Source organism: Pelophylax lessonae, assembly GCF_965119305.1.
Source record: "Pelophylax lessonae genome assembly, chromosome: 7".
Classification (NCBI taxonomy): domain Eukaryota; kingdom Metazoa; phylum Chordata; class Amphibia; order Anura; family Ranidae; genus Pelophylax; species Pelophylax lessonae.
Genome location: NC_138774.1, coordinates 272968616 through 272992859, shown reverse-complemented (window position 1 = coordinate 272992859; position 24244 = coordinate 272968616). Strand labels below are relative to the sequence as shown.

General features: G+C 45.9%; 1 protein-coding gene across 1 annotated transcript in view; it reads right to left on the bottom strand.

Moving 5' to 3' along the window:
- Window positions 1–309: 309 nt before the first annotated feature.
- Window positions 310–24244, bottom strand: part of LRRC8A (leucine rich repeat containing 8 VRAC subunit A) — a 43170-nt gene continuing 19235 nt past the window's right edge. The window contains exons 2-3 of the mRNA XM_082264434.1: window positions 8701–10858; window positions 310–814 (exon numbers count right to left, since the gene is read on the bottom strand). Of these exons, the coding sequence (XP_082120560.1) occupies window positions 539–814; window positions 8701–10851 (2427 nt within the window). The 5' untranslated portion in view covers window positions 10852–10858 and the 3' untranslated portion in view covers window positions 310–538. The remainder of the gene's footprint in view (window positions 815–8700; window positions 10859–24244) is intronic.

Here is a 24244-nt window from a genome sequence, read left to right as displayed (position 1 = left end):
GCCCATTTTTGAGTTTGGACTTTTCTTTATACATTTGTGTGTTTTTCAACATATAATAAAGTAAACACAGTGATATTGTAAGATTCTAAATACCAGGCAAATTGTAGAGGAGCGCAGGACAGGAGAGTGCCTTAAATGAGACATTTCCAAAAATAATGTTGAAAAGGAAACACCCCCCCACCCCCCCTCTTCACAGCATTTGCTGGCCAATTACATGCATGATTTAGGGTGAGATTGAAGACTTGAGCCCAGCGATGGAAGATTGTACACAAACAGGAAAGGAAGGGGCTTCCTCTGCCTTTAGCTCTATGCAATGATATTAAATACAGGCAGGACTAAAGGTAACATTATTCAGATTCTTTTGATCGGTGCTCGCTGCAATATGTCATAATAAACATCCTGGTGAACATCTGAGAAGGATTTAAAGTTGGAGCCCTTTCGAGAGGCTGTGTAGTTTCTGCTCATGTTAATTGTTTTGCCAGTGATTGGCAATGAAATCGGACGTTCCCGGACTTCCTTGTTGTGTCTAAAGTCTCCTTCAGACTTGTTCTTTGTCTGCTCTTGTTAATTTCTCTTTAACTTCTGATGGCAGAGTATTAAATATGTCCTCTTCCACCACAAGTCCGCTGCGTTTCAGGAGGTGGCACTCTCCTAATTCTACGGGTAGACACTCCAGTCTGTTGCTACGCAGCTCCATCTGGATCAGGTTGGTGAGCTCGCCCACCCTAGAAGGCAGAGATTGCAGGGCATTGTTCCCCAAGTTGAGGGTACGTAGCTTCTTGCACTGGAACAGCTCTGGAGGCAGGTTTTCAATCTGTGGGAAATAAAGACAACAGAAAGGAATCAACAGAGAACAAGTATATAGAATTACTATACAAGACCAGTTATAGGTGGGGGAGGTGACCACTTTTTGTATTGTCATTTATATTGGTCAGGTAAAGCACTTACACCTTTGCTGCCATTGTGCAATGTGCTGGGTGTTCAGTGCGACCCTGTGCCTTTTTAAGGAGGGGTGGGCTCCCTCCAGTCACCTGTCCTCCATCTATCCATTATAATACATGTGCTCCCACTGTGGAGACTCTTTATTAAAAGGTAGGAGTTAGGGACTGCAGATATCAGGGTGCCTTGCTGGGGCCTGCAGCTTATGCATGTATTTGCAAATGTGTGCAACTAAACCCCTGTTTTTAAACGCATACTGTTAGCAGTGGCGGTGCGTCCATTGGAAGCGCAGGGGCGCCACCCCCCCTATCCATGCATCCGGCCCCTAATCTACATGCAGGGCGCCAGAGGCTCTAATAGGCTTCAAAAAAAGGGTGGGCTCGGGGTGCAGAGCACTGAGAATGAATATTCGCTATTGTCACATGGATTCTCCTCCTGGCCAATCAGAAAGTGGGTCCTGAGGCCAGTTCCCAATTGGCTGAAAGGAGAAGCCATGCTATTGGCCAAGGAGGAGGGAGGAGACGCAGGTGAAGCCCGACCCACGGAGGAGACTGGGGGGGGGTATGGTGTGCGGGCTAGAGCTGGTGTGATCCGGGGGGGGGGGGGGGGGGGGGTTTGTATGGTGTGCAGGCTGGTGTGGTCCGTCTAACAAGAAAAACCAATCTGCGACCAACCGAATTGACCTGTCCAACAGTACGTGTTAAAAACCCCGGCCCATGTACGCGCCCCCCCCCGGCCCATGGAGCACCAGCCGCCACTCTGACTGTTAGGTTTATTCGGTTGGTCACTGGCTGGTTAAGTAGTGACTGGGAATCCACTTGCTTCTTTGACCCGTATAGAATTACTACTTTATGTGATCCTAAATGCAGAAGATGCCATGGCATGGTAACTTCTTTTACAAACGGCCAATTCCCCAAGTATCTCAATTCAATCTCTGAGGTTTCTGTTTTGAGAGTCAATGAAAACATACCCAGATCATGCATGCCAGCAATGTGGTCTGACAACTGTAGTCTGAGGCCTGTATCAAGGAAAAGATATTTAATCACCTGGATCTTCACGTGATTTAGTCCTGTTCACATCGGAAAGATTTGTGGTGCGATTTTACAGGCGTCACACCGATTTTCAAAAGTAGTTCCTGCGCTACTTTTGGCAACTTCAACAGACATCTGTGCATGAACCCACAAAGTGGTCTTTCAAGTCAGCCCCGAAGTCGGACTGAAATGCAGCTTTGAAATTGTACAGAGTTCGGATGAAGTTGCAGGATTTAAAAGGCACATTAAATGTGAACAAGGGCTTAAAGGAGTTGTAAAGTCAGAAGGTTTTTTTTTATATTAATGCATTCTATGCATAAGGATAAAAAGCCTTCTGTGTGAAGCAGCCCACCCAGCACCCCTATTACTTACCTGTGCCCCCTCTCTGTCCAGTCATGTCCATCAGTCCCTAAGCCATCCTGGGGCTCTCCCTCCTGATTGACAGATACAGCCACGGCGCCACTGGCGCCCATGGCTGTCAAAGTTAGTTAGCCAATCAGAAGAGATAGGGGGCGGGGCCGAATGGCAGCTCCGTGTCTGAATGGACACATGGAGCTACAGCTCAGCTCGGGTGCCCCCATAGCAAGCTGCTTGCTGTGGGGACACTCGATAGGAAGGAGGGGCCAGGAGCAGGAAGGAGGGACCCAAGAAGAGGAGGATCCAGGCTGCTCTGTGCAAAACCAACTGCAAAGAGCAGACAAGTATAACATGTTTGTTATTTAAATAAAAATAAAAACCACGAGACTTTACAATCACTTTAAAGTAGTTCTAAGGCTCCGTTCACATGTGAGCGTATGGATCGCGGGCAGAACCGCCGCGGTTCCGCCCGCGATCTGGAGATTAATTGCAAATCACGGGACGCCTAGCGTTGCCCGTTGACACCAGACTTCATGCTCGAGAGTTGGTCTGCATAGGTAGGTTAAAGCCAAGGTTTAGGCGGCACCACCCACCTCTGTTCTAAAACATGAGCTGTGCCATTTTAAGCTCAATATTCTACAACACTTGAAGCTCGTCTGATAATCATACTTGCAGCATGGATTACAATTCAATTCTGCCACCCGACTAGATACTAATAGTTTACCTTTCTTTCTTCTACTTTTCACATACAAACATTTACATGAGAACAGAGTAACAATTTATAGAAAACAGTTCAAATGAGAGAAAATCTAAGACCCCACTGGCTGCGATGCATACTAGCACATTATGACTTTACCCTGCAGGGAAAAAAAAAAAAAAAATAAAAAAAATCTCTAGCTGTTTAGGTAGCGGGTGTGAATGAACTAAATATAGGTTAGGCTTCATTCACATGTCATCGTAGCGATCGCGGGCAGAATCACCGCGATTCGGAAATCATTGCAAATCGCGGGACGCATGTGCGTTGCCCGTGATTTGCAATAGCACCCCAAACGCTGTGCGATGTTGCAGCAATTTCCGCCTGCCGAATTGCGGTAACATCGCGCAAAAAAAAGTCGCGGGACGCACGACGCCCCAAAGAAGCTCTTGTACCTTTTTTGGGCGTCATGCGTCCAGCGATTTTTTGCACCATGTTACTGCGATTCGGCAACATCGCACAGCGTTTGGGGTGCTATTGCAAATCACGGGCAACGCACAGGCGTCCCGCGATTTGCAATGATTTCCGGATCGCGGTGATTCTGCCCGCGATCCGCTACGCTGACATCTGAACGTAGCCTTAAGAATGAGGATATTGATAAGTGTCACCCGAACTGTTTGCATGACTTCATGATTAAACAATCTGGCTGGACAGATCAAGTTCTAAAGCCAGCTGCACTACAGCAATCTAGTAAACAGCAAATGAATACAGTTTATTAATTATTAAAACGTCATTAATAGAACTTCCTCCGGCTCACAAGAGTCACAAGCTTTGTTATGTTTGTGGTGAGTATATTAACATCTGTTCTAAAAGTAGCTCCGCTGTGCTGGAAGTGACATAATGCAGTAAAGGAGGGGGACAGAGGAGGAGAGCAAAACACACGCCTCATAGCTGGAGGGCCTTCCTAAAATCTCAGCCATATGGAGGAGAGAAGTACTCAAACGGCATGTGTGTTAACCACTTCCAGCCCAAGCCTATTCTGGCATTCCTCTCCTACAAGCAAATATTTTTTTTTTTTTTGCTAGAAAATTACTTAGAACCCCCAAACATTATATATGCTTTTTTTTTTAGCAGAGATCCTAGGGAATAAAATGGTGGTCGTTACAACTTTTTAGGTCACACAGTATTTGCGCAGCAATTTTTCCAACGCTTTTTTTTTTTAGTTTCATGAACAAAAAAAAAAAAAAACTATAGTTAGCCCGATTTGTTTGTATAATGTGAAAGATGTTACCCCTAGTAAATAGATACCTAACACGTCACGCTTTAAAATTATGCACACTGGCAGAATGGCGCTGAACTCTGGTACTTACAAATTTCCATAGGTGGTGCTTTAAGAATGTTTACAGGTTACCAGCTTAGAGTAAGAGCCGGTTCACACTACTCCGACTTGTCAGGCGACTTGGAAGTAGCTCCCAATGCTGTGCAATGGAATCATTCTAATCTGAGCGACTCAAGTCGCTCCGACTTAGAAAAAGGTTCCTGCACTATTTTTTGGCGAAGTCGGAGCGACTTGCATTGAATTCTATTATGAGAAGTCGTTTGCAAGCCGCCATGAAGTCGCGCTGCACGGGCGACTTCAAAGTCGGGGCGACTGAGTCGGATTAGTGAAAACCGGCTCTTACAGAGAAGGTATTGGGCTAGAAATATTGCTCCAACGTGTGGTTTGAACTCCGTTTACATATGTGGGCGTAACGTACGTATTCATTTGCTTCTGTGTGCGAGCATGCGCACGCGGGGACAGGGACGATTTACATTTTTTATTGTTTATTTTACTTTTAATTTTGAAACTTTCACCTAAAATTTTTTTTCGTTTTCAGCACTTTTATTTCTATTATAGGGAATGTAAACATCCCTTGTAATAGGAATAGGGTATGACAGCTCCTATTTACAGCAAGATCTGGGGGGGTCTATAAGAAACCTGAGATCAAAAGAAAAAAAAATGATCTCGGCTTCCCAGCTTGAAGAAACAGCAGTGTTTACATTTGCCGAGGCCGGACATGTCATTACGTCACATCTGGCCTCTGAAGGTCATTGAGATGACCGGGGACCATCTGGTCATCAGTCATTTCTATGGTAAACGGCCACCATGGGCCGATTCATTCTCCGATCGCGGCAGGAGGGTGGGACGTCCCCTCCCACTGGCTATAAAAACAATCAAGCGGCTGAAAAGCCGCTATGATTGTTTTTACATGACAGGGAATCGCCTGCAGCTGCACCCATCATTCATATATCTCCACACAAAGTCCAGGACACCATATGACGTCGTTGGGCGGGAAGTGGTTAATGCCAGCATTGGTCAATGGTTGCTGCTGGCCCACCATGAAGACCAGTAGTTACTGTATTTCCCCACTTATTCTAGGAAGTTATCTGCCCATCTATGGACAACTTGTTCAACTCAAAAAGAATTCCAGTTATTGATATTTTATCCAGTTACATTGGTTCAAGCTGGAACCTGGCTAATCCCCCTGGAAGCTGGAAATCCCTGAAGCGGTCACTACTACTCCAGTGATCTCCACTTGCTTCTGAGTCCTGTACCAAGCAGCTGCTCTGCTGCACTGTGAACACAGGAGGTCGGCTGCTTGACACGGGCACCATTCAGAGAATGCATTTTCTGAATGAATGCAGTGTTCTCTCTAATTGGACGAAAATGCAATTCCCCGAATAGTGTCTGTGCTGAGCAGCCGGCCCCCTTGTGTTCACAGAGCAGCTGCTTGGCACAGGACCCAGAAACAAGTGGAGATGACTGAACTAATGATGTTACTTCAGTGATTTTCAGCATTCAGGGGCACTGGCCAGGAATGATGTATACATAGGTACACTGATCCAATGTAACTACGTATACAATATCCAAACTTGGAATTCCTCTAACAGGCCTGGAGTCCTCCTTTAAACACATAAGGACCGGGCCTATTTCTGACACTTGTTGTTTACAAGTTAAAATCAGTATTGTTTGCTAGAAAACTACTTACACCCCCAAACATTTTATATAGTGATTGACTGATTAATCGCAAAGCCGATATATCGAGGGCCGATCTGCACTTTCCCCGAAAAATCAGAATCGGCCCCGGAGGGTACCGATATTGCCGATATTTCGCTAAAGTTCTTGTATCGGAGTGATGCCTGCAGCTAGAGGCATCACCCCGGTACCGGCGTCCATAGCCAATGGTTAGCTGTCTTGTAATGACAACCGATGTGGCTGAGAAGCCGCTCAGCTGTCATTACAAGGAGTGGAAGGGGACACCCCCCCCCTCCCTCCCGCGGCTCGCCCGGGTCTCCCGTCCCACCCAGAGACCCAGGCAACCAGCCTGCACGGCCGAAGACCCGATCAAAGCCGCATTCAGCTCTGATCGGGTCTCCATGTAAAAAACCCGAAAGTGGTGTCATGATAGGGCTGGGCGATATGGCTGAAAACTGTATCACGATAGCAGTGTTTCATATCGGTCGATATCTATTGATATTTTTTATTACCCATTTAAAATAAGGACCCTAGGGTGAGAATGCAGGGCGGCGGGCATGGTGCAGGAGAATGCAGGGTGACTGGCATGGTGCAGGAGAATGCAGGGTGACTGGCATGGTGCAGGAGAATGCAGGGTGACTGGCATGGTGCAGGAGAATGCAGGGTGGCAGGCATGGTGCAGGAGAATGCAGGGTGGCAGGCATGGTGCAGGAGAATGCAGGGTGACTGGCATGGTGCAGGAGAATGCAGGGTGACTGGCATGGTGCAGGAGAATGCAGGGTGACTAGCATGGTGCAGGAGAATGCAGGGTGACTGGCATGGTGCAGGAGAATGCAGGGTGACTGGCATGGTACAAGAGGATCCGGGGTTGTGGGCATACTACGGGAGATGCAGTGCTGGGGGCATGGTACAGGTAGACCATGCCCGCAGCACTGCATCCCTTGTAGTGTGCCCGCAGCCCTGCATAACGGCAGGTAGTGAAGCTGTTTCACTTACCTGTTCCAGAGGCGCCTTCGTTTTAAAAATGGCGCCGATACGTCATTGCGCACCCGCCGCCACCGCTCGTGTAATTTCGGCTATTCTCGGCCTCTCCCGAGCGGCGGCGGCGCGTGCGCAATGACGTGTTGGCGCCGGGCGGCGCCATTTTTAAAAGTTTAAACCCGCCGGAGCGGACTTTTCGATTTATCGTTCAAGTTTTCTTATTGCTATCGAGCACGGGACTATCGCGATACCTATCGGTATCCTTTTATCGACCAGCCCTATGTCATGACATCACTTCCGGGTACTCGGCGCCAGATTAAAAAAATGACAGCATTCAAAACAGCCAAACTTGGCATTTTGAATGCTTTTAAGTGCAGAGGAGGGGTTTGGGGTCTTTTAGACCGCCAGATCCCTCCACAAAGAGTACCTGTCAAGTGATGAAATAAAAAATAAAAAAAATTTTAAATGTACGAAAACATTGCCCGATACCGATATGCAATGGCCAAAATATCGGTATCCGCAACGAAAAACCGATATCATTTATATATTTTTTTTTAGTAAAAGAGTCCGGAGAATAAAATGGCGGTTATGGCAATATTTTTTTGTCACGCGGTATTTGCACAGCGCTCTTTCAAACGCATTATGAACTTATGGCCATAGTTCGAATTTTGGTTGGTTCATCAGCAACTGGCCAAGATTCAAACCATGCATGGGCAGGATGAATGTACCCAAGTTGATCGATTAACTTGGGTACAACCAGCCTGCCAGATTTTACATGCGATTATTGCTAGTGGCAGTTATAGCCGTTCACAATAATCACAGTGTTCGTTCGGCAGGGACAGCTTCCCCCATCCAAGCCCCCCCCCCCCCCCCCTCCCACCGGCAGAACAGTTAGTGCTTATGGGGGAAAACTGAGCTATTTTCTCTGGTTGCAGGAAAGAAAATCGCTTTGTCTATGGCTGGCCTTAGCAACAACTTTGCCTTGTCGTATCAAGCGGCAGCTGCCAAAGCCAGCAGAATATTAGCATGCATAAAGAAAGGGATGTATTCCAGAGATAAGACTATAATCTTTCCACTTTATAAAACTCTGGTCCGACCACATCTGGAGTATTCTGTCCAGTTCTGGTCGCCAGTCCTCAGGAAGGATGTGTTAGATCTGGAGAGAGTCCAGAGGAGGGCAACTAAACTAATTAGGGGATTGGAAGACCTTAATTATGAAGAGAGTCTGCAATCGCTTGATTTATTCTCCCTGGAGAAGAGACACCAGAGAGGGGACATGATAGCAATTTATAAATATCTCAATGGTGATCTTAGCATAGAAAAAAAGCTATTCAGTCGGAAGGATTGCATGAGGACTAGAGGGCATACAATGTGTCTGGAGGAGAAGCATTTTAACCTCAGGCAACGAGGGGGGTTCTTTGGTGTTAGAGCTACAAGATTGTGGAATTCTCTACCACAAGAGGTGGTTTCTGCGGGAAGTATGGTGGCTTTCAAAAGACTCTTAGACATACATCTCAAGGATCAGAACATTCAGGGGTATGAGAGATGATTACGGCCACACACACCTACACAGGTTGAACTGGATGGACTATTGTCTTTATTCAACCTCACCTTTTATGTAACTATGTATCTAACAATATTAAAACCTCCTACAGACAGAACAAAATTAAATAAATACTCACATGGTTGGCAGTTACAGCAAAATACTGCAAGCTCTGGAGCTGGCCGATTTCAGCCGGGATGCTAGTTAGAGTATTGTGGCTGAGATCTAGATGTCGCAGCTTTCGACAGTAGCACAGTTGTGGTGGTATTTTATCAATCTTGTTGCGGTTAAGATAGAGGCGCTCAAGGCTTGCCAGATTGCCAATCTGAATGGGTATATAGGCAATGTGGTTGTACCACAGCTTCAAGCAGGTGAGTCTATGTAGATGCTGGAAGCTGATGATTTCCTCAATGGTTTTCAAATTGTTGTCTTTCAAATCGATCTCCTGAAGGTTGTGAAGGCTAAAAATGGAGTGTGGGATCCTCTCCAAGTCACATCGCATCAGTTCCAGCTCCGTTAGGTTCACCATTTTCTTAAGACTGTTGAGAACCATCAGTTTGGTGCCTTCATTGTTTACAGAAAGCTTCTGCAGATGGACACCTACATCAGTCACCACCTGGGGAAGTTTAGTAAGGTTGCTCTTTAGTCTCAACACTTTCAACCTCTTAAGTTCACGAAGACCATCAATGACTATATATCGATTGTTTTCAGCGCTCAAGTTCCCGGTGAGGTGCAACTCCTCAAGGTTTTTCAAACTATAAATCCATAAAGGAATCTCCTTAATATCTGTAAATTTAATGTGTAGAGATTTGAGATTCTCTCTGAGAAAAGCCAAGGCTGGAGACTCAATTTTAGCTGCCGTGTGGTATAGCCAGAGTTCTTTCAAGCCCGTGAGCTGGGCGATACTAGGTGGGATGGTCACATCGGGTATGAGTTCCAGCTTGAGAACTTCCAGCTCCACAAGGTCAAACACAGTGTCCGGGATCCCGCTAAGCATGAAAAGATGGAGCTCAAGTTTCTCCTGAGAATTTTTGGTGATGCGTTGGCGTAGTTTGTCCAGTGTCCACTCGTGGTTCAGGTTAAGTTGCCTCAATTTGTTCTCGCTGACTTCAGACAAAAAAACGGCGAAACGTTTGGAGTAAAGTGGGTCATATTGGTCTATGAGGTGCAGCATGAAAGCAAAGTCGTTCTTGACATCTGGAATGTCGCTGTAGCTGCTTTCTTCACGAATCGATTCAAAGGAATATTTTTTCAAGGATCGCCTTAGCATCCACCAGAGGGTGTACACACAGACAAGACCATAAAACCCCACCAGGCTGATGTAGAATGAGGCCAAGATTTTAAATAAGGTGGCCAGTGGATGGGCACATCGGTACATTCGATAGCCAGTGAGGCTCTCAATGTCCACCTTACAATCCACATCGAAGGTGATGCTGCTAACATAGTACACAGTGTAGCAAAGAATCAGAATGAATTTGATAACTTTGATGATTGTCTGCCGCATATAGAGCCTATAGACTATATCGCCTTCTTCAACGTGAGTCCTAAACTTTTTCACCTTCTCAAACAAGGCTTTGGCCTGCTCACCCTCCTTCTTATCGAGCACTCCTGTCTCTGACCGATCCACAATCCCCTGTTCCACCCTGGACTTGCTCCTCTGCAGCATAGGCACGGTTGCTTCTACATCTTCACTGGCTGTAGAAGACTTTTTGTCAACCGAACCATTCATCTTTCCTGCTGAAGGTTTGGGATCACTCTCCTCCACCACAGTCTCTGACAAGGCCCGAGTAGTCCAAGGTGAGTCAAAACATTTTAGTAGGATAGAGACAAAATGCTCTAACTTGGAGCTGGTCCGAGGAAACTTGAACCAGAAATTGCTACACGCCAGGAAGATCAAAGTGTGCAATAGCACTAGATAAGGGAAATATTTTGCAAACCAATGTAGACGGTTTTCATAGCACACAGCATCCACATAGTTGTACTGATGTCTATCCAAGTCATATTTTATGCCTGTGGGGCCTAGTGTTTCTGGAGGCACCAGACTAGAGTTTGGATATTCAGGTTCGGCAGGGCCCCAGGCCCGGTAGGAATCGTTACAGCTGTCATGTGTGACCCATTTACAGGGAAGGCAGATCATCTTATCCTGGGTGACCTGTAAGGTGCCTCCAAACACTGCTATCATAAGCATGACAATGGAGATGTAGTCTGTGAACACATCCCACCAAGGTTTAAGGATTCTATACGCTGGCTGTGTGTCCGCAAAGTACCGCAGCTCTGTCACTGGAATCATGGCTCACCTGGTAACAAGAAAACAGAACAGGCTTTACTAACAAGCAGAATCCCCAAGCATAGGTCTAACATCTATTTATAATCAACAGAGGACAGGTGAGGACATATCTGATGACTACAAGTGAAGGACAAAATTAACGATACCTCACATGGGAAAAAATGCTGCAAAATATCTTTCCCAGAGTAGATATGTACTTACCCCCTCAGGAATCCAAGGGACACACTGATACCTTCCCAATGATCTGGTGTGTTCCTGGGAAAAAACCTAGGCCACTTAATTTATTTATTTATTTTTAAGGAGAAAGGTAACAAAAAGGTAGCATTTGGTAGTCTGTTGTTAATAATACTTTGTTTCCCTGTACAACAAGGTTTGTGGTAAGGAACAAAGTTCATTTACATACTATGTTCTACCACATGCATTATTTAAAGTGGTTGTAAACCCTTCCATATACCCAGTGAAGTGATTGGCCTCAGGTGATACAGAGATGAAACAAATCCTCCTACATAAGTTGTACCTTTTTATCTAATGTCTTCTCTACATCTGTTCAAAGCAATGAATTGTAAAGCTTGTCTGATAGTTCAGAAAAAAAAAAAAAAAGTATTGAGAGCTGAAGTTACAGTCTGCAGAGCTCAGTGATGAGAGCTCTGGGAACTGATGGGAGGGAAGGGACATATGCCCCTCACACAGCACACAGGAACAGAGCTGTCAATCTGCTGGAGATCCCCAAGGATCCTATAAGGGCATTCATGTGTGTTCGCACCGGGGCCCTGCTCAGAGTATCCATTGCACAATGAGCGGGGCCTGGCCTTGCCTCCTGCCCGTCACTGGCTGTGATTGACAGCAGGAGGAGCCAATGGCTCCCGCTGCTGTATCTCAGCCAATGAGAAGCAAGAGACCAGAAAGCGCCTCAGCTCTCATGTACATCACTAGATTGAGATTAAGCTTTAAAACCACTTTTTAAGGCTCCATTCACACCTGAGCGTATCCTATTCAGATGTTTTTTTGGGTGTTTTTTCAGGCGTTTTTTAGGGTGTTTGGAGGCAGGCATTGACATCTAACAAAAACGCTTGTAATCTGCTAAAAAAGAAGCGCATGCATGCAGTGGCATCTTAAGAGCATTATAGGCCCCCCGGGCAATTCAGTGCACTGGGGCCCCGTCTTCACAATCACCCATGAGAATAAAAATGCAAATTATGGATAAGGCGATATTTATTGGTACATCAGTGCCAGGCTAATGACAGCTTCCAAGTTGGGCGGCTGGGTCCGGTAAACACACACACGGACGGGAGCCAGACTCGACTGTCCTGTGTGTGCTTGTTCAAACAGGCAGACAGGCATTCCTGCAGTTGTGGGCTCCCCCTCCATGGCCCAAGTGGCCTGACAGTAGCACAGGGCCGACAGGCGCTTGCCACCTGCTAAGTTTGGCGGTGGGATGCACACGGGAATTGGGACTAATGCTTGGCTGGGTCACTGGGTAGGTAGGGCCCCCGGGCAACTGCCCAGCGTGCCCATTCGGTAAGATAGCCCTGCATGCATTTTTTTGAGCTTCAGGCTACAAAACGTTCAGATGTGAACAGGAACCACTGAAATGAATAGGATTTTGCTTGTTGGGCGTTTTGAGGCTTCAGAGATGAGCGTTTTGCCAGCTGAAAAAGGCTCAAGTGTGAACAGGGCCTTAAGATCTGCAATTGGTGGCTTGGTGCCAGATACCACAGCATACCTTCCGAGGTCTAGTGGTGTCCATACCGCAATGGGTCAAGGTTGTTAAAAGGGGGACCTACTCAATAGTAAATCACAATGTTATGGCTGATGGGTGATGGTCTTCTCATTATCTGGTAAACCCAAATCCTGGGTTGCCAAATTATGGAAAACAATCACATTACCTGCAACTCTAATTAATGCCTGGCTGTAGAGATTCTCCTTACAGTTACCTTTACACAATTATTACCAATTTTATTGATATTAAAAAGTGTGTCTGATAAATGTAAAATCAAATATTCAAATACTGAAATAATTCTGAACAATTCTGAAGTTTGTAAACTTACTTCTCACACTCTATTTACTTCCTTGATTTCTGTGACCGGAATGAGTGTGGATGGGGGAATCCAGTTTTTTTTTTTTTTTTTTTTGTTTCCATTCAACCTGCTGGTTAAATGAAAAAAAAAAAAGAATCCTCTATGGCCTGCTTAATGTGCACCTTCCAAAAAAGTGGACATTTCCTCTATCCACTGTCTCTCCTTCCTCTTTTTCTATGTTCTTCTTAACATACAATTCTTGTAAATGAAATGGGAATTTTAAGCACTTTTTTCCCCTATCTTAATTGGATATCACATTTAGTGTTAAAGCAATCTCCTATATAATTGTTGTTCTGGACACGATCAAGATAATGATAAAGTTGAAGAATACACAGGAAAATGTCCAACAGCACTAAAAGCTCTAAAATGATCGTGTTCTAAACATCAGCTTAGAAGATCGCATTGCCAGGAAGTCACACGCTGATTCTGGGAATTCGAGGTCTATTGTCGGGGGACTTTGTGTTTTACGGTTAACCATCACAATGCTGAAAGATTAATATGACAAAACAACATGCCTGGGGTTCAATACCCAGCAACCCTCCAGATCTAAAGGACAGACACTAATCCCAGGAAGCCGCAGTTCCCAACAAAGTTAACTGAAAGTTCAGTCAAAACTTTTTTCTATTTTAAAATATAGTGTAGAAGAGTCAATAAGTCTGCTAGTGGAGGCGTAATCTCCCTGCACTCAGCAATATAAATCTAACAGAGGGTCTAAGATTTTCATATATTATAATATATATATATATATATATATATATATATATATATATATATATATCTTTATATATCTAGCGGAGTTCCGGGCACGAAAACTTTTTTTCAGTGAACATACCCCCGGGACAGTCAGGGCTAGTACATTCCACAATGGTTAGCCTCTGATCTGTCCCGGTTCGCACTTACCTGCAAGAAGAAATACTCACTTTTAAAATTTCTTCTCCAGCGTTGCCATCTCTGTTGGGGGCAGCTGAAGCCGGCGCGATCCTCTTCTGCGTCCTCTTCCGCGTCTTCTTCTCCCAGAATGCGCCTGCACCGGCCCCTCTCGTCACTTCCGGTGCGGCGCCGCATTCCTCCACAGCTTCTGGGCATGCCCAGAAGCTGTTTAGCAGGGAATGCGGTGTCGCCCCGGAAGTGACGAGAGGGGCCGGTGCAGGCCGGTGACGTTCAGCTCCCAGGAATCATGTATCAAGTAGAGAATAGATGAGTATTTTCAATCTACTATTACAAGGTGAGTGAAAAAAAAAAAAAATGCCTAACTATCCAATTCCTTTTCAGGTGATGGGCACAAAAAAAAAAAGGTTGATTTTGTGCCCGGAACTCCGCTTTAAGTACTGCTGAACAGAAACTAAAATACTTTGACGGATGAAAAAAAAATCCTTTATATGAATTTTCTCTGTTTTTAACCATTTGCCTGGAGTTTAGTAAACATAACAGCCAGGTAAAGAGGTCCAAAAATTTAACCAGCATTTCTCTCCATACATGCTTCCGCTAAGTTGCTCCTGACTTAAAATAAGCTCAGTAAATAAGTAGGGCTGTGTTCATCAACTGTCTTCCCACACAGCACAGCCGAGCATGCTGAATCATTCCATCAGGCCACACACAGAAGGTCACCTCTCAGAAGGCCAAGCAATCAAATGCAAAAAATAGAGCAAGCTTCCTAAACAAAAAATTTACAAGCATCGCCCTACCAGTATGTCTTACCAACAAGGCCACAGAGATGTAATGGATGCATGCTGCACTGCTACAAAGACGAATTAGCCTTGATACTAAACATACACAGTTTAATTTACATTGTCCCTTCTATTTCTGTATATGGATGATGGCACTGTCATTTAATGAAAAAAAAAAACAACTCATCTTAGTACCCTTTACCAAATGGATATACAGCGGTCACATGACCCAGATCTTCCCCAGCCTTTCTGCACGGAACAAACAGAAGGAGCTCCTAGTCCTCTGTTGCTGGTCACATGTTCAAAATAAGCCAGTCACAGGCTGGGTGTGTTGTCGTCTCCCCCCCCTAGGCTGTGTGTTAGAATAAGAGGGAGGTGAAGCCTCCAATAAAGGAGTTGTAAAGTCAGAAGGTTTTTTTTTTTTAACCTTAATGCATTCTACACATTAAGATAAAAACTTTGTGTGCAGCAGTCCACATTGGCCCCCCTAATACTTACCTGAGGACCCTCTCTGTCCAGCAAAGTCTATGGGTGTCTCAGCCGTCTGAGATTCTCCCTCCTGATTGGCTGCTGCTGCTATCAAAGTCAGATAGCCAATCAGGAGAGAGAGGGTCAGGGCTCTGAATGGACACAGGGAGCTGTGACTCCGCTCAGGTGCCCCCCATAGCAAGCTGCTTGCTGTAAGGGCACTCAACAGGAGGGAGGGGCCAGGATCACAGAAGAGAGACCAGAGAAGAGGAGGATCTGGGTCACTCTGTGCAAATCCACTGCACAGAGCAAGTAAGTATAACATGCTTGTTATTTTTATAGGAAAGAAAAAACGTGACTTTACAATCACTTTAATCTACATGTATTATCCCACCTAAAGCCTCCGTTATCCTACATGCAATATCCCACCCCCATCCATTGTGTTTAGCTGGTTAGTGGTCATGGAGGAGGAAGGAGGGAGTGGGCTGTCATTTACCACTGTGTATATGCCCACACGTCACATGGGTTGCTCAGATGTGGCAGGGAGGAAATGCTCAGCACAGAAACTCACTGAAAACTGAGCATGTGCAGAGCTGCCACTACAACTGCAAAATTCCTAGCTGAATGAACAGAAGGTGGAGATAGAGAGCAGCAGGATCAACCAGGTTTTTTGCAGAATAGGGAAAACAAATCTCATGGTGACTGAATGAGAATGAACAGCATGTAATACACCATTAAGTTTTTTTTTTTTTTTTAATGATGTGGGTTTAGTGACACTAGGAATTAAAGCGGCGCTCCACCCAAAAGGGGTAGCTCTACTTGTTTGCCTCCTATCCCCCCCCTCCGCTGCCACATTTGGCACCTTTCGGGGAATGAGAGGGTACCTGGCTTTGACAGATACACGCTCCCAATTCTAGCTAACTTCACCGCGGGGAAATCAGCTGGAAGTTCGGCCCCCCCATCCTTCTTCCCCAGCCGCCTGGCCATTCACAAAGTGCAGCAAGCTTTGCACATGCGCAGTAGGGAACTGGCTGTGAAGCTGCAAGGCTTCCCTTAGCCAAGATGGCTGTGGCCGCACCCAAAAGCCTTTTGAAAAATCAGCTTGGGTGAAGACACTGCTGGATTCATGGACAGGTAAGTGTCCCAATATTAAAAGTAAGCAACTACAGTATTTGTAGCTGCTGACTTTTTAATTTTTTCTGAAGGAGCCTGGAGCTCCGCTTTAACTACTGTAATCCATTCTATATGTATTGGGGTAATATACTCTACAGGATCTCTGATAATTTGCCATCACTGTGCCATGTAGATGTTAACAAGCAAGCATGATCAGGGTGAAATCATTAAAACAAAGCATGTCTTACCATGAACAGATCTGAAACTCATGTATTATTAGCAGGCACTTTCCACTCCTACTCGGGATGGGGAATTGAGAGTGACGTCATCTCACTGCAACTCAAAAAAAAAAATCGCCTCTTCTTCGCTGAATTAAAAGCCATACCAGATCAGTTTTTACATGCTTTAATGCAGCCCTCAAAAATTCCACTCCCCTGCTCACATTTTGCGAGTGGAATAATGAGGAGGGCGAGTAAGGGCTGTGCTGTATGGGGAATGTATAGTGACAGCCCAGTGCCTGCCGCCGTTCAAAGTGCAGCCTGCATTCTTTAGTACAGCTCCTCTCCACCTCCTCTGCACCTGGGACCGCCCCTATCCGCCTCCTGAATGTCCCCGCCCCTCACAGGCTCGCCCCTCACTGGGCGCCTGGGACCTCCCCACTCCACCCACACCTGATACACGTCCCCGCCCCTCACAGTGACCCCTTCAGTGACTTACCTCAGCGCTGGGTCAGGCTCCGCCTACTCTCCTCTCAAAATTATTCAATGCTTTCCTATGGGGATTTCGGTGACGCTGGAGGTCCTCAGATAGCGTGGCTTGCTGTAAGATGCCGGCGCCCCCCTGCCAAGTTCCGCCCTAGGCGGCTGCCTAGGTCGCCTTATAGGTAGTGCCGGCCCTCCCCCTGGTGCTGAATGAAATAAATCACTTAATTCTCCCATTCATGCAAACAGTATGGATGGACGAATCAGCAGTGTTGACTAATGTGTTCCGATAGCTAGCAGTGGCGGCTGTCAGAATACCCATACTAATCCTGCATCTGATTGGATACAAGTGCTGTTCGGCCAAGAACTTTCCACCTGACTTCTATGTCAAAAGAAAAATGCTGACTATGCCCCAGAGAGCACCATCCCTACAGTCCAGCAGGGAGGTGGAAACATGATGCTTTGGGGCTGTTTCTCTGCTAAAGGTACAGGCCAACTTTGCCACATTGAGGAGGTCATGGAGGGTCTTCCACCAAGGCAATAAAGGAGTGGCTCAAGAAGAAGCACATTAATGTGGGTACCTGACAAAACTAGGTACCCACTCCCCCCAAAAAAAGGATATGCCAAATGTGGCATGTCAGGGGGCCTAAAGTGGAAGTTCCATTTTTGAGCGGAACTCTGCTTTAAGGTCCTAGAGTGGCCTACTCAGCCTCCAGACCTTAATCCTATAGAAAATGTATGGAGGGAGCTGAAAATTAGAGTTGGCAAGAGACAGTCAAGAAACCTTAAAGATTTAGAGAAGATCTGTAAAGAAGAGTGGACCAGAAACCATCCATGTGTGCAAACCTGGTCACTAACTACAAGAAATGTCTTACCTCTGTGCTTGCCCACAAGGGTTTCTCCACCAAGTAATAAGTCTTGTTTTGCTTGGGGATCAAATCATTATTTTCCCCACTGTATCGCCTCTCAGCTGCCTGTCAACTGCAGGTTTATTTTTTCTTAACTACTGAAACTTGGGATTTTGCCATGGCACCATTGTTTAGCAGGGACCCCATGGAGTCACCGCAACGAGTGCGCCCACCTGGGCTCACAGAGAAACATCAAGCCACTGTGTGGACAGACACACACAAGCAGAGCAGGAAATCTAACCCAGAAGAGGTATTATGATCCAGCCACCTTCTTGCCAACATTATTCTGACTGTCACTGTTTGAGCACAGAAGCAAACTTAACCGCAATGCATCGCTAGCGTTCGAGGGATGCTATTTTGTGCCTTGCAGGTTGACAGCCTGACAAGCAAGGAAGTCCTGACTGCTGGCCGATCAAAGTGCTATGGTCAAAATGCAGACCCATATATTGATTTCCACATTGAATGCCAATTATTTGTAGCCTGCCATCTGAATGATCTCAAATTTACTTAACATACATTGTGAAGATCCCCGCACATTTACTTCTTTGAATTCCAAGACACGTAGTCATTGCTGTGTCACACTTTTTACAGAGCCTGCCTTCTGAGCTACAGAGATGCTAAGAGGAGGAGTTTTAGGAGGCGGAGTCACTACAGGCATCATTGCATGTACCATGGGATATGTAGTCCTACAGCTGGCCATGCACTGTTTTTTCATTCAGCCAGCAGACTGAACTGAAAAAAAAAAAAATGAACAGATCCCTCTGTCCCAAACAAACAAGGTGGATGAAGGTATACCAACCACCCCCATTCTGCTGGGACATTGTAATCTGACAGCAGAACCTGGTATTGTCAACATACACTGATCAGTGGCTGCAGTCGCTAATCAAGAAAAAAAAATCCAAAATGTCCCTTTTAAACAGAAGTCAACTGAAAGATCAATTGATTTCTGTCGGGGGTGGGGTGGTGGCCACACGCTAATGGAAATCTGGCTGGTCCCTGCTGAACTGGCATCTACATGAATCTGTCCCACAGATGAGAGGACAGACTTCTAATGAGTGTCTAGGACACACTATCGATTCACTGGATGTCTCTGGAGTGTTAACAACGTAACATAACAAAGCCCTGTAACCAGGAGGGATGTTAACTACAGGGCTCTGTGTTTGGTATGGTTATTGTTACTAAAGCAAGCCACAGATGATACTTTTCTGGATGGAAGGAAAGAAAAATCACTTTATTCTAGAATCAAGCAATTTTCTTTCCTTCCACCCAGAGAACTGTATCATGTGTGGCTTCTTTTAGTGACAATAACCATACCAAGCACAGCGCCCTGTAGTTAAGGCGATACTAAAGTCTTTTTTTTTTAATAACGTTATACTTCCCTCCTTGTTGGTTTTGTACACAGCAGCCCAGATCCTCCCCTTCTCGGGTCCCTCGCCGGCTCTCTTGGCCCCTCCCTTCTGTCGAGTGCCCCCACTGCAAACAGGTTACTATGGGGTCACCTTACTGAGCTGCAGCTTTGTGTGTCTATTCAGACACAGAGCCACCGTTTGGCCCTGCACCCTCTACCTCCTGATTGGGTAAATGACTTTGATTGACAGCAGTGGGAGTCAATAATGCCGTTGCTGACTTTCAGCCAATCAGGAGGGAGAGTCCCAGATGGCCGAAGGAACTCGTGGACATCGCTGGATCAAGATGGGGCTCAGGTTTTAGGGGGGCTGCAGCACACAGGTTTTTTATCTTAATGCATAGAATGCATTAAGATAAAAAAAAAAAACTTCTGCCTTTACAATCACTTTACCATCCATCCTAGAATCACCCCCGCAGTGCTATTGTGTTCTGCCATCAGGTAGCCTTCCTGCTGGCAGAACACGATCACTGGTAGCAGCTATAGCCGCTGGCAGTGATAGAATGCAGTGATAGCATGCAAAACAATAAACAGACTGGTTGTACTAAAGAAAATCCATTAATTCGACTTGTACAATCAGCCTGCCCTAGATGGATCGAATATCGGCCGGTTCCTGATGAACCGGATAAGATTTGATCCACCTGTGGTGGATTTAGAAGCCTTAGAAGCAGTGGCTGATGGTGCATGATAATTTGGGGGGGGGGGCGGCAGTCACGTGCTGCGCATGCGCACTAATTACGTCAACCCCAGCTGAACTAAAAAATCAGCTGGAGTGATGTCACCTACTGCACATGCGCACTAATTACGTCCACCCCAGCTGATCGTAAAAATCAGCTGGAGTGATGTCACGTACTGCACATGCGCACTAATTACGTCCACCCCAGCTGATCGTAAAAATCAGCTGGAGTGATGTCATGTACTGCACATGCGCACTAATTACGTCCAATCCCCTGCTGATCGTAAAAATCAGCTGGAGTGATGTCATGTACTGCACATGCGCACCAATTACGTCCACCCCAGCTGATCGTAAAAATCAGCTGGAGTGATGTCACGTACTGCACATGCGCACTAATTACGTCCACCCCAGCTGATTGTAAAAATCAGCTGGAGTGACGTCACGTACTGCGCATGCGCAGTGCGTTGGATGCATTTTTCGATGGGAGGCTTCATTCGACAGGACACCTGCAGTATCCTATGGAGTGTTCTCTCGGGTCACGCCATTAAGTGAACCTTCTCCTAACCCCCAATTCATGGAAATGAGAGAGGGTGCCTTTGCTTTAGGTCTTTGTGCTAAAAACACCTGTAAAAGCACACTACTTACTTTGCACTTTATAAATGTGACTTTTTTTAAGCAGCACCATGCCTATGATAAGGTAGTGTTACTGCTTTATAAATGGGCCTCCAAGTAACCCTTTTACTAAAATCACTTTGCAATGCTGAATTTAAATTCCTATTTGGTAATGCTGCAAGAGGGGGGGGGGTGCAAAGGTTCTTTTTTCTCATCGTATTTGTCAGCTGAGCACAGAAACAAGTAAATCAGCTGACAAGAACTGACCTCCAGTCTTCCATGTGTGGGGTGTACAGAAGAAAATAAACACACACGTCCACAAAGGGCATATTCACCTGGAGGCAGCTGGATCCATTCCCAACAAAAGCACATTTGTATACTGCAGATGAGAGAGGGGTGGAGCACCTTCCTACAGCCAACCCCCAGGAAGAAATAAGAACTACATTTAATCCAGTTAGGAGTTCACTAGTACATCTAAAATGTATTTTTCCATATGGCTAGCAATGACCTGGAGGCTGGAACAAGTATGCAGAGACCAGAAGTCGTGACTCACCCCAATTTGACTTTCTAAACTACATGAATATTCTGAGTCTGTGACAGTAAGGGGGGGGGAATAAAGCAACCCATACATGAGACATTCTCTCTACTTTCACCAAGGGTGAAAAATTTGTTAGATTCCCTCATAAACACAGTTAAAGTTGAGGGGGGGAATCCCTCCCACAGCACTATTGTGTTCTGCCAACAGGGAGTCTTCCCTGCCAACAGAACACAATGACCACTGCCAGTTGCTAAAGCTGTCAAATTTAAAAAAAAAAGCAAAAAAAAAAAAAATCGGATTTTTGTAAGATCTTACCGTAAAATCCTTTTCTCTTAAGCTCATTGACAGACGTAGTCTTCTTGATTCTCAAGAGCTGGGTTATGTTGTCTCCGCAGGAGTAGGACTAGGCAGAAAGACAAAACGTTCTGGCTCCACCTTAGGGGCAGTCCCTGAGGGTATATCCTCCCTCTCTCTGCTACAGGGAATCAGTTCTGTTCTAAAGCAGTAACAGAGAATTTAACCCAACCCAACTCAATGATAGAGGGGCGGGTACTACGTCTGTCAATGAGCTTAAGAGAAAAGGATTTTACGGTAAGATCTTACAAAAATCCGATTTTCTCTATCGCTCATTGACAGACGTAGTCTTCTTGATTCACAAGAGCTGGGACATCCAGAAGCAGTGCCACAAATGAGGGGTGGGATTGACAAAAATCAAAATCCAATCTAGAAGGCCCAACCGGAGCCAAACTAGAAGTTTTAAAGGCTCATTATAAACAAAGAATGAGACTCAAAAGAAAAATTTCCAACGGAAAAAAACCCTCGAGGCAGACCACTGGTCTCCTCAAATGGCGGCCTGCAAAACCTTGCGGCCAAACACGGCATCAGATGATGCCATTACATCAACTTTATAATGTTTTGTAAAGGTATGCACCGACGACCAGGTAGCCGCCTTGCACACCTGGACCACTGACGCCTGATGGCGAAAGGCCCATGACGCACTAAGCGCCCGAGTGGAGTGCGCCTTAACAGGGAACGGGGGCTCCCGACCCTTAATAGAATAAGCCTGTACCACCGTCTGTCTGATCCATTTGGAAATAGTCGCGGCAGATGCAGGCAACCCCTTTTTGGGTCCATCCGGGACCACAAAAAGTGAATCGTCTTGCGAAACGAGTCTGTCGTTTTCAAGTATACCCTGATCGCCCGGACCACATCCAAGGAGTGTAAAGCAAACTCCCGAGGATGACTGGGCTTAGGACACAGGGAAGGTAATACAATTTCTTCATTCAGATGAAATTCTGAAACCACTTTTGGTAGGAAGGATGGATTCGGACGAAGAACCACCTTATCTCTATGAACCACCAGATATGGGGAACGACAAGATAATGCGGCCAGTTCTGACACCCTGCGTGCAGAAGTAATAGCCACCAAGAAGGCCACCTTCTGGGACAACGTAGGTAGAGGAATCTCCCTAATATCTTCAAAGGGAGGTTTCTGAAGAACCGACAATACTAAATTAAGAACTGATTCCCTGTAGCAGAGAGAGGGAGGATATACCCTCAGGGACTGCCCCTAAGGTGGAGCCAGAACGTTTTGTCTTTCTGCCTAGTCCTACTCCTGCGGAGACAACATAACCCAGCTCTTGAGAATCAAGACGACTACGTCTGTCAATGAGCGATAGAGAAAAAAACACAAAACGACATGCTGGTTGTAATGAAGTCAATTGAGGGATTGAATTGCGGCTGGTCCCTGTTGCACTGCCCCAGATTTGATTCATTTACAACCAGCTTTACTACAGGAGATAAGAATCTTTACTCAAATTAAGTGAAGATTCACTTCTGTTATCCAATTCAAAAATGGAACTTCTTGTTTATTTCATTTGCACTTGATTGGGTATTTAAAGTGCTACAAGTTAAAGTGCTACAAGTTAATAAGCAAAGATTCTTAAAGGGGTTGTAATGTCAGAAGGTTTTTTTTTTTTTTTTTAATGCATTCTATGCATTAAGCCTTCTGTGTGCAGCAGACCCCCCCCCCCCATGACTTATCTGAGCCTCATCTCTATCCAGGGATGTCCACAAATGCCTGAGCCATCCGGGACTCTCTCTCCTGATTGGCTGAGACACCGCCGCAGCTCCATTGGAGCCCCCTGCTGTCAAACTAATTTAGCCAATCAGGAGAGAGAGGGGGCAGGGCCAAACAGCAGCTCTGTGTCTGAATGGACACATGGAGCTGCAGCTCGGCTCGAGTACCCCCATAGCAAGCTGCTTGCTGTGGGGGGCACTAAACAGGAGGGAGGTTCCAGGAGCTCCAGCCAGGGACTGAAGAAGAGGAGGATCTGGGCTGCCCTGGGCAAAACCAAGTGCACAGAGGAGGGAAGTACAAAATGTTTGGCATTTTAAATTAAAAAAAAAAAAAAAATGAGACTTTACAATCACTTTACCTCCTTAATTGTTTCCAGACCGCCCGCCGCAGTTATACTGTGGCAGGGCGGCCCTCCTGCGCGAACAGATATAGGTATACGTCGGTCGCGTGCCTGCAGCTAGGGGGAGAGCACGCGCCCTCGTCAGCGGGGCAGGCGGCTCCGATTGTCGCCTGACACCTGCGATCGCTCCCCGCTGAGAGAGAAGGACGGTTGGCTGTTGTAAACACAGCTGACCGTTCTTCTCCCTGGAATGATCACAGACAGAATGGAGGGTCCCCCTAGGGTGTGGGACTTTACCGGTAAACACACTTCCGGAAGTGTGTTTACCGGTAAAGTCCCACACCCTAGGGGGACCCCCCATTCTGTTTGTTCAGTCCAGGGATGTTGGCAAACCACCTCCAAGTTTTCATTTAGCTGGGGTATACATCTTTGTATTTGGAATGATCACAGAGCCCCTGTGATCCTTCTATATAGGATCATATGTCTCTGTGGTCATTTCACAAGCCCCTCCCCATAGAGTTAGAAACACGCCCCTAGGTACACATTTAACCCCTTGATCACTTACTATGATAACCCCTTCCCTGCCAGTGTCATTATTACAGGAACAGTGAATATTTTTAGCACTGATTACTGTAGTAATGTCACTGGTAACCCCAAAAGCGTCAAAAATGTCAGTTAGGGGTCCGATCTCTCCGCTGCAATGTCACAGTCCCGCAAAAAAAAAAAAAATATAAAATCGCAGATCGCCACCATTACTAGTAAAAAAAAAAAAAAAAAAATGACATAAATCTTTCCCGTAGTTAGTAGATGC